The sequence below is a fragment of the Myotis davidii genome, unplaced genomic scaffold, assembly GCF_000327345.1.
Source record: "Myotis davidii unplaced genomic scaffold, ASM32734v1 scaffold9, whole genome shotgun sequence".
NCBI classification, from domain to species: Eukaryota; Metazoa; Chordata; class Mammalia; order Chiroptera; family Vespertilionidae; genus Myotis; species Myotis davidii.
Window position 1 is genome coordinate 1337325 of NW_006299435.1, and position 11426 is coordinate 1348750.

The window sequence follows — 11426 nt, forward strand, 5'->3', positions numbered from 1 at the left end:
AATGACTCCTGGGTTTCTAGCACTGAGGAATGAGAAGCTAGAACAGAACAAAAGTAGTGGAAACTGTATAAGCATAGCTCTATCTTACCTATGTGAAGCACATGGACCTAGGCCCCAAGTTGAAAAAATGTAAAAATAAACAACACAACAAAAGAACAAAATCTTATTAAAGCCATGCTGCTTCCTCAAGACTGCCCTTGCACCAGAAAATGTGGCTAGTTTGGAGTATGGTTGTTTTAAAATTTACATAAACATTCTGATTCATATGTTGGAATTTTTGCATATGAGAATTTCGTTGTGTGAGACATTTGTACCACCCTTCTTAGGATCACTTTTTTTGTGAACAAAACCACACTGGAAACTTACCATTCACTATTCATTCAGTATAGAGCAAAATTCTCCATAAAAAATTTAAAGCTCTTTTAAGCAGAAAGGACTCTAGTTTACCGAGGAGGGTTAACGTCTTGATAGCTGTGATTTTTTAAGCGTAGTCTTGAGTGTTCTTTAAGTCCAGATGGAATCAACTCTACTATCTGACAGATCAGGGGAAAGATTAATCTAATTAAATATTTTAATAATCAAGGTAACAGAAAAGTAAATCTATTTTATAGAGGTTACCAATTAAAAAATCAGAATATAATAAAAAGTATGAAAACCATGTTGGACATTAATTTACCTTAAGAACAGACTCAAAGATTGCATTTACCTACTGATAATTAAGCTGGTGACCTAGTAGACCTGCACCTCATGATGGTTCTTCCATCTCTAAAACTTAAAACTTCTAACAATAAAAAGATAGGATAAGCTACAGCTTTTGTAATTCTTTAATTTTCTCAAAATGGAAGAGCATAGAAGTAACTTAAATGTCATTCAATACTCAAACTAATCTCAATGTTTTCTTCCCATTTTAGCTGACTTCATTTTGTGAGATTATACATGTACCTTGGAAGTTAACAAAGCTAACTTAAGAAGAATGGAAGAGTATGTTCAAAATTTCAATTTATTTTGTGTGTATTTATTTAAATTGCCCCTTACATTAAATTTCTGTGAATTACTTATCTATTGTTATGTAACAAATTACTCCAAAACTTACCTACTTAAAATATAAACATTATTTCACACAGTTTTTGTGGGTCAGGAATTTGGGAGCAGCTTAGCTGGATGGTTCTAGGTTGGGGTCCCTCAATCCTGCAGTCATCTGAAGACTTGACTGAAGCTGGAGGATCCTCTTCCAAGATGTCTCATTTCTAGAGCTGGCATGTTGATGCTGGCTGTTGGCAGGAGGCCTTGGTTTCTCACCCTCATGAACTTATCCACAGAGCTGCTTAAGAGTCTCCATGACAAGGCAGCTGGTTTCCCACAGTGTGAGAGATACAACAGCATATGGGAGAAGCTGCAATGTCTTTTACTTTATTGATTTTAGAGAGAGAAAAACATTGATTTGTTTTTTCACTTATTTATGCATTCATTGGTTGATTTTTGTATGTGCCCTAACCAGGGATCAAACCTCCAAGCTTGATGTATTGGAGGATGCTCTAACCAACTGAGCTACCGGGCCAGGGCCTGCACCTAGCCTTTTATAACCTAGCCTTGGACTCCACAATGTTCTTTTAGTTACATAGGTTAGTTAGTCCTATTCAATGTGGGGGCGATTACAAAAGGGCATGAAGGTGAGAATCATATGGGCCAACTTGGAAATTGTCTACCACATTTTGTTTTTCACTAATCATGAGGCACTTTTGGTTAGTAGCATCTAAAGATGTTGCTAGAAAAAAAGTTAATTCAAATTGGGTAAGCATAGCCAAATTGCATGGATCACATACTTCGTTAAACAGTAAGTTGCTTGCTTATGGTTGGTGGTTAAAACGTCACTGAGGTATTTAGCAGAATCACATGCAAAACTCCTACTTTTGTTCATCTTGGTTATATTATATGACAATATAGACTTCATAGGAGCCAGTCTACATGCTATCTGTGCTTTTGAGTTTAACTTTAAAACCTTTGGTGGCTGACTTTTTTTTTTCTGTAGAAACCAACTGGAAGCCTCAGATCTTTCTTCAAAACCTTGGCAACCTGAGGTGATGGTGTCAGTGACAGGCGAACCACCTAGTGTTGTAGTAGAAGAAACAGCTCAAGAAGCAGACATAGAAGTCATCCCAGAAATCATAGAGGGACTCTCCATTCTAGATGTACTGAGGATCTCTGCTGTTCTGGAAGATACCACAGACCAGCTCTCTATTCTGAACTATATCATGCCAGTTCAGTATGAAAGAAGACAAAGTAGCAGCATGGTATATTTCATTGAATCTATTTTTTCTTTTTATTTCTCCATTTACAGTATCTATGTCATTAAATTTAACATGGGAAATAGCATCTTTATCTCAGATAAGGTCTATAATAATTACCTGAAATATGGACTCTCAGTTGGAGTGAAATAGCCATATCTCAAGGTACATTACCAGCCAAAATATCCTTTTCTCCAGTATGCTGGCATTATTCAAAAGGCCTGTAGTTAAATAGGTATAAGTACAGTATGTGCACTGAGATCAGACAAATTACTGAGTTGTCCCATTTATATTTCTCAGCTGCTAAAAGCTAACTGAACACTAGGTGGAGGAAATTCAACTGCTGGACCCTCTAAACGTTAATCTTTTAAAATGACTGTGTTGTCATTTCAAAATATATTGTAATCTGCCCTTCTGAATATCCGCCACATTATTGTGTCAGTCATTACATTTTCAGAGATGCTGTGGACTACTCAAAGCACGTATTTAGTTATCAAAAAATTCAACGTGGTAGTGTACAAAAGATTTATAAGTTATTAAACTCTTGTTAATTTTAATTACTTAGGTTGTACATATACAATAAAAATTTTAAATACAAATACATATTTATTGGTAGCTGGCGATTGGTGGAGAAAGCGGCAGCTGTCCCAGTGGAGGCAACGATGGGGCGGTCCCCGGCAGTCGGGACCAGCTGGAACGTGTCACCCCCTGGCGCTGCGGTGATCACTCACCTTCCCTGCGTGTTGCCCTGCACTGCTGTGGCCAGCGGGGAACCATGGCCGTGCTCGTCATGCTTCTGTCCTTGGTGGCGGGTGTTTTGGGGAACGAGTTTAGTGTATTAAGATCACCAGAGTATGTTGTTTTCCGCAATGGAAATTGGTCTATACCAGGAGAGCGAATCCCAGACGTGGCTGCATTAGCCATGGGCTTCTCTGTGGAAGAAGAACTTTCTTGGCCTGGACTTGCTGTGGGTAACCTATTCCATCGTCCTCAGGCTACTGTTATGGTGATTGTGAAGGGAGTGGACAAACTCACTCTACCCCCAGGCAGTGTCATTTCCTACCCTTTGGAGAATGCAGTTCCTTTTAGTCTTGACAGTGTTGCAAATTCCATTCATTCCTTATTTTCTCAAAAAACTCCTGTATTTTTGCAGTTGGCTCCCACTGAGGAAAGAGGGTAAATGGTGGGGAGGGCAAACTCAATTTTTGAAGATCTTTCAGTAACGTTAGGACAGCTCCGCAATCGCCTGTTTCAAGAAAACTCTGTTCTTAATTCACTTCCCCTCAATTCTCTGAGTAGTAACAGTGAAGTTGATCTGCTCTTTCTTTCTGAACTGCAAGTTCTGTGTGATATTTCAAGTTTGCTGTCTCGACATAAGCATCTAGCCAAGGATCATTCTCCTGATTTATATTCACTGGAGCTGGCAGGTTTGGATGAAATTGGGAAACATTACGGAGAAGATTCTGAGCAATTCAGAGATGCTTCTAAGGTCCTTGTTGATGCTTTGCAAAAGTTTGCAGATGGCATGTATAGTCTTTATGATGGGAATGCAGTGGTAGAGCTAGTGACTGTCAGATCATACGACACATCGCTTGTGAGGAAGACGAGGACTATCCTTGAGACAAAACAAGAGAAGAACCCATCAAGTCCCTATAACCTTGCATACAAGTATAATTTTGAGTATGCAGTGGTTTTCAACATGGTACTTTGGGTAATGATCTTCTTGGCCTTGGCTGTGATTATCACCTCTTACAATATTTGGAACATGGATCCTGGATATGATAGCATCATTTATAGGATGACAAACCAGAAGATTCGAGTGGATTGAACTTCCTTTATGCCAGAGATACAAAAGTGGTTTGGAAATTGGCTGTTTTGTGAAAATAGTGTAATTTAAAGTAGATAGTATACTTTAAATTTGTTTTAAAAAGCAAATTTTGTTCTCTATTTTGTGTGTGCCTGTGAAGTTGTTTATAGTAAAGTATATTGACATGAATTGATTTGTGTGATAGATTTCATAATATGCTCAAATATTATTAATTATAATTGCATTCCATTTAGTATTTGAATATAATGCACTGAAATAAATGTAAAACATTTAGAATAGTTTGTGTAATTTATGTTGAGAAAAAGCACTTGAGTTTATTAGAGAAACTTTTTTTTCCCCAATATATTTCTTTATTGATTTCAGAGAGGAAGGCAGAGGGAGAGAGAGAGAGAAACATCAATGATAAGAGAGAATCATTGATTGGCTGCCTCCTGCATGCCCCCTACTGGGGATCGAGCCTGCAACCCGGGCATGTGCCTTTGGCCAGAATTGAACCTTGGGGCCCTTCAGTCCGCAGGCCGACGCTCTCTCCACTGAGCAAAACCTGCTAGGGTTAATAGAGAAACTTTTAAATGCTCAACTTCCTTACACAGGATAGGTGAAAATTATATTTGGGTTGTTATATACTATGAGCAGTGGCTTATTTTGATTTTAATATCTCTGAAGCAAGAGAAAAGATTTTAAACTTTAGAGCAGCCCTAAACTATGAAAGTGCATGTGCAGTCACTTAGATTTGGAACTGCATCTGATTGACAGAGGATAGCTGTTTTTTTTGTTGTTGTTTTTTAAATATATTTTGATTTTCCACAGAGAGGAAGGGAGAGAGACAGAGAGTTAGAAACATCGATGAGAGAGAAACATCGATCAGCTGCCTCCTGCACATCTCCCACTGGGGATGTGCCCACAACCAAGGTACATGCCCTTGACCGGAATCGAACCCAGGACCCTTCAGTCCGCAGGCCGACGCCCTATCCACTGAGCCAAACCGGTTTTGGTGAGGATAGCTGTTTTTTAACTTATTCTGAAAGTTTGATAATCCACATTTGGTCTAATGTGGATATTAAAAATACTACAGTGGAGGACACATTTGTAATACCTTAACTAATAAAGAATTTAAAATAAATAAAAATATTACAGTGATTTAAGAAGAAACTAGCTTTGTGGAGTTATAAATGCTTGTAATTATACACACAAAAACATATTGAGGGAACATTTTGGGCCATGAATATAAAAATCTTTTAGTTTGCTGGCCAGTGTGGCTCCGATGTTTTCAGATTCGATTTCTGGTCAGGGCACATACCCAGGTTGCAGGTTCAAATCTCTGTTGGGGTGTGTGCAAGAGGCAACCAGTCAATGTTTCTTTCTTGAATTGATGTTCCTCTCTACCTCCCTCTCCCTCTCTCTTCAAAATCAATAAGAAAGCATATCCTTGGTTGAGTATTAAAAAAAAGTTAAAAAAAATTTTTTCAGTAACTATGGTTTATATCATTATAGAATAAATATTAAGTGTAAATAGATGCTCCTTACTTTCCATGTGGAAGTGGACCAATGTCTACAAAGTGACAAAGATAATAATGATTCCAAACAAAAAATAACCCACATACATCTTTATTAAGTTTAGCAAAATTAACATTATATAATCTGTATAGAATATATTCTTTGTAATTTTTTTGGTACACAATATATTCTTATTTCTGACAAATGAAAATTGCTTTAAGCCCTTGCCAGGTAGCTCAGTTGGTTAGCACATCCCAACACACCAAGGTTGCAGGTTTCAACCTGGGTCAGGGCACATACAAAGAGCAACCAATGAATGCATCAATAAGTGGAACAACAAATCAGTGTTTCTCTCTTTCTCTCAAATCAATAAATACAAAAAGAAGAAAATTGCTACATAAATGAGAAGGTAAATTGCTTTCTATGTCTAACTGAACAAGAAATCCATATTTATTGTGACTAGATAAAATTCTCTTTAATTGCTCCTTATAATTTAAAAATTATTATTATATGTATAATCTGGGTTTGTAAAGCTTTTTTTTAAAGTTTGAAACTTTTCATATAAACATAATCCAAGCCCTGGGGTGGGGGTGGGGAGGGTGGCTAGATAGGGTCAGTGGTGGGGAGAAGGGGGACATATGTAATAGTTTGAACAATAAAGACTTAAAAGGTAAAATGAAATAAAGTTTAAAAGTTTAGTTCTACCTGGTTTGGCTCAGTGGATAGAGCGTTGGCCTGTGGACTGAAGGGTCCCGGGTTCGATTCAGGTTAAGGACACATACCTGGGTTACGGGCTCCATCCATCCTCAGTAGGGGACGTGCAGGAGGCAGCCAACCAATGATTCTCATCATTGATGTTTCTGTCTCTCCCTTCCTCTCTGAAGTTAATAAAAAAATATTTTTTTAAAAAGTTTACACAAAATTTTAATAGAACACTGAATTTGGAGTCAGGAGACCTTTGCAGTTAAGTTGTGTGCAATGAGCAATTCATTTCACTTTCTTGGTCTTAGTTTTCTCATTTGCAAACTGTAAATGATCTATATGGTCCTTTCCAATGCTAAAATTCTATGAGTTTTGGGGTAATTTTAAAATGACCTTAATAGAGCCCTAACCGGTTTGGATCAGTGGATAGAGCGTCGGCCTGCGGACTCAAGGGTCCCAGGTTCAATTCCAGTCAAGGGCATGCACCTTGGTTGCGGGCACATACCCAGTGGGAGTATGCAGGAGGCAACTGATCGATGTTTCTCTCTCATCGATGTTTCTAACTCTCCCTCTCCCTTCCTCTCTGTAAGAAATCAATAAAATATATATATATTTTAAATGACCTTAATAGATATTATAGGTATTTTATAACAAATTAATTTCCTTATCAATTTATGAATGGCAAAGAGATTAGAAACCCAAGAACTAAGCCTTTCAATGCATGTTCTGGTTCATGAATTAGATAGTTAAAAATAGTACAGAGGAGAGTAGTGTTTCCTTCCTACTTACTGTCTCCTTCAGTAAGAAATAGCCCCGGCCAGTGTTCTCAGTGGTTAGAGCTGCAGCCCATGCACCTAAGGGTCTTGAGTTCAATTCCCCATCAAGGGCACATACCTGGGTTGCAGGTTCAATTTCCAGCCCTGGTCAGGGTGAATGTGGGAGAGAACCAATGGATGTATCTCTCTTCCTCTCTCTCCTTTTCTTCCCTAACCCCTCCCTTCTTTCCACTCTTAAAAAATAAATGGAGCCCTGACCGGCTTTGCTCAGTGGATAGAGCATCGGCCTGCAGACTGAAGGGTCCCAGGTTCGAGTCCGGTCAAGGGCATGTGCCCAGTGGTGGGTGTGCAGGAGGCAGCTGATTGATGTTTCTCTCTCATCGATGTTTCAAACTCTCTATCCCTCTCCCTTCCTCTCTGTAGAAAAATCAATAAAATATATTTTAAAAAAATAAATGGAAAAAAATAGCCTCAGGTGAGTAAAAAAGATACTCAGTTAACAAGATGAAATCTTATACGTAACAATGATACTGTCCGGCATAAAAAAAAAGGTAATTTGCCATCATAGAAATTCAAGAAAGGATGAAAAACCCAAATTTATAAATAGCCTTCAGCAGCAGTCACCACTTCAGTAAATAAAAGAACACAACTTCTGAGCTGTTTTATTCTGGCTAATGATCTTCACTTACAAAATTTTCTGACTTAACAGAGGTTCTGCTTATGATTTTTTAAAAAATATATATTTTAGTGATTTTTTTTTACAGAGAGGAAGGGAGAGGGATAGAGAGTTAGAAACATCGATGAGAGAGAAGCATCGATCAGCTGCTTCCTGCACACTCCCTACTGGGGATGTGCCTACAACCAAGGTACATGCCCTTGACTGGAATCGAACCTGGGACCCTTCAGTCCCCAGGCCAATGCTCTATCCAGTGAGCCAAACCAGCTAGGGCTCTGCTTATGATCTTATAGAAGTATAAATAATAAAGGTTTGCTTGGCTGGTGTGACTCAGTGATTGAGCATTGACCTATGAACCAAGAGGTCACGGTTTGATTCCTGGTCAGGGCACATGCCTGGGTTGTGGGCTCAGTCGCCACTGTGGGGCATGCAGGGGCAGCTTATCAATGATTCTCTATCATCATTGATGTTTCTCTCTCTCCCTCTCCCTACCTCTCTGAAATCAATAAAAATACATTTTTTTAAAATGATGGGTCTCCTAAAATGTTTTGTTTTTACTTCATAGTACTATAGTTGTTCAATTTCATAAATGTTACTATGCCATTACCCTATATGGCATGGGATATACATTTTAAAATCTTAGTATAGAAGTGGATTTTTTTCCTTCAAAGACTTCACATTGTTTAGCCTTATAACAACCTGGAGTTGAAAGGTTAGTTAGCATTATTCCATTTTTAAAGTCATTTTTATAGATAACGACATCTCCAAGTAGATTTTTTTTTTTCATTTGTTTGAAACATGGAATGGAATGATGAAACTATACTAACATACCGGGTTCTATCAGAAGCGAAGTAATGGATCTAAGGTTGGAAGAGATCCCTTGCAGGAAATACTGTTTCTCCTTTTCCTTATAGTCTAATGCCCTATCTTGTACATAATGTATGCTATGTAAAAATATTAGTGACTGGACTAGATAGAATACCTAGCTAGTTCCTTAAAGTTCTCTTCTAAAAATTCCTATTTCTATTAATCAGTAAATCAGTTTGACACAATTGCTTCCTTTTCCAGATGCCTACGCATGAAGGAAGAGGCAAACTAGGGCTATCAGAAAAACAGCTTCCTGGGCCTTACAGTTCCCCTTTCTCTCCTAGACAAAAATGAGGTTAAAACTGTAGGCAGAGGCCCTCGTATAGCTTTGTTTCTTCACTCTTTGAAAATCTGTGTTACATAAAACATCATTCATTGTTTTTAGAAGAAAAATAATGAAATGAATTTAGAAGAAAAAAGCCCAGAAAACCCTCCAGCGGTCCCAAAAATGTCGAAAGAAGAACCCAAGTTGCCAGAAATCAGACAAGGAGGACAATTGGCCAACGAATATAACAAAGTGCAAGATCTTGTCCTCCAAACACCTGTGAGGCAGTCCGCAATTTCTACAGAAACACTGAAAAAAATTCAGAATGATAGGTAAGGAGGGAGAGCATATTTGGAAGTGAAAGTGTATTTCTGGGTGGATAAAGAATGAGTGCTAGGGTGGCTGGCTGCCCTCTTCCCTTCTGGATGGTTCTTGTATCCAAAGTGAGTGCTGATAATAGTATTGAGTCCTTGTTTGCAATTTTTAAAAATGAGAATAACTTTGCAACATTAGTGTGAGGATTAGAAATGAGGCTGCAGTCAAGTGCTCGGCATAAATTGATAGCTATTGCGATGCTTTGTCCATTAATAAGAGACAGACATCATCAGAGTAGCCAAATTTCAAGCTAATGTTTTAATCCTGATGGTTTTTTAAAGACAGTCTCAATTTCCGTTGTCTCATTATTCAGTTTTTGTTGTCAACTGACTTGCTGACAAAAAAGCCTGTTATGTTTAAAAGAGGGTATAACAGCCCTAACCGGTTGGCTAAGTAGACAGAGTGCCGGGCTGCAGACTGAAGGGTCCCGGGTTCGATTCCGGTCAAGGGCATGTACCTTGGTTGTGGGCACATACCCACTAGGGGGTGTGCAGGAGGCAGCTGATGGATGTTTCTTTTCTCATCGATGTTTCTAACTCTCTATCCCTCTCCCTTCCTCTCTGTAAGAAATCAATAAAAAAAAATATTTTAAAAAATTGGCTTTTCTAAGGCCAGACCCTGAGGTATAAGAGAGGATTTTTGGTAACATAACCTCCTCCCTATCTTGTGTTTCCCACCCCCTCATCCCAGAGGCAATTGTGCTACTGTCAAATCACCTAATTGGTTAGGTTTGTTGAAGGTGAGAAAAAAACATACCCTATGGGGGTTTAAATAATAAAGACCAGCCCTAGCTGGTTTGGCTCCGTGGATAGAGCATTGACTTGCAGACTCAAGGGTCCCAGGTTTGATTCCAGTCAAGGGCACATGCCCGGGTTGCGGGCTTGATCCCCAGTGGGGGACATGCAGGAGGCAGCCAATCAATGATTCTCTTTCATCATTGATGTTTCTATCGCTCTCTCCCTCTCCCTTTCTCTCTGAAATTAATAAAAAAAAATTAAAAAAATGAAATGATCACTTATGTATTCACATGGTAAAGCAATTTAAATACTTAATATTTAAGAAAATAAAGCAATCATGGTAAAATGCTAATTTGATGTTTAAATAGATAAGTTCATTATTTTATTCTTTGCATTTTTCTTCACTTTTGAAATAGTTTATAAGTTTAAAAAAGTTAAATCATTTTAAATTTACAAAAAAGAAAGACCCTAATAAAACCCTCACATCTTAGAGATGAGTAAACCTAGGCTCAGAAAGGTTAAACATAGCTAATTTGAGATAAAGCTAGAACCATATAATCTAGGTTCCTGACTCCTAGTCCATGCTCTTTATATTTTCTTAAGTAGAAAAATTTTAAACTGCTATTTAATGTTCTGATATAGAGTCAGCAAGAATTACACTTACATAGTAATGAATTAATAATTCACATAAAAAGAGTCAATAACTTTTTTTCATAATAATTAAGTATATTGAAGTCAAGAATCTGAAAAGCCATGTGCCTCATCCTGAGAACGAAAAGGGCATTAATAGTAAACACCTTTCTGTCATGTCTGCAAATCTGAGCCAGACTGATTTTAACAAGAGACATTACTCTACTGGTGAGGGCATAATGCAGGGGTCCGCAAACATTTTCAGTAAAGAGACAAACAGTAAATATTTCTGGCTTTGCAGCCATAAATTTTCTGTTACAACTACTCAGCTCCGCTGTTGTAGCGTGAAAGTAGCCATAGACAATATGTCAACAAATGAGCAATGCTGTACTGCAATAAAATTTATTTTCAAAAACAGACTACAGGCTGGATTTGGCTAGTGGCCCAAGGCAATTACTACAAGCTCCCACTTACCAAAAATCCTTACCATAATGTTATCCCTCTCTTTTTTTTAATGTTATACCCTGTTTTCTTTATTTATTATTATTATTATTTTAATATATTTTATTGATTTTTAATAGAGAGAAAGGGAGGGGATAGAGAGTTAGAAACATCAATGAGAGAGAAACATCAATTAGTTGCCTCCTGCACAACCCCTACTGGGTCTGTGCCTGTCATCAAGGTACATGCCCTTGACTGGAATCGAACCTGGGACCCTTCAGTCCACAGGCCAGTGCTCTATCCACTGAGCCAAACCGGTTAGGGCTTGAGGAAACATTGAATTTTGT

General features: G+C 38.1%; 1 protein-coding gene and 1 pseudogene across 2 annotated transcripts in view; both read left to right on the forward strand.

The window, feature by feature from the left end:
* IQCG (IQ motif containing G) overlaps positions 1–11426 on the forward strand; it is a 45728-nt gene that overhangs the window by 2923 nt on the left and 31379 nt on the right. The window contains exons 3-5 of the mRNA XM_006775016.2: positions 912–981; positions 2030–2291; positions 9017–9228. Coding sequence (XP_006775079.1) covers positions 974–981; positions 2030–2291; positions 9017–9228 — 482 coding nt within the window. The 5' untranslated portion in view covers positions 912–973. The remainder of the gene's footprint in view (positions 1–911; positions 982–2029; positions 2292–9016; positions 9229–11426) is intronic.
* On the forward strand, positions 3381–4384 carry LOC107184874 (annotated as a pseudogene). Its single transcript, XR_001515775.1, has one exon. The product of XR_001515775.1 is annotated as a renin receptor pseudogene (transcript).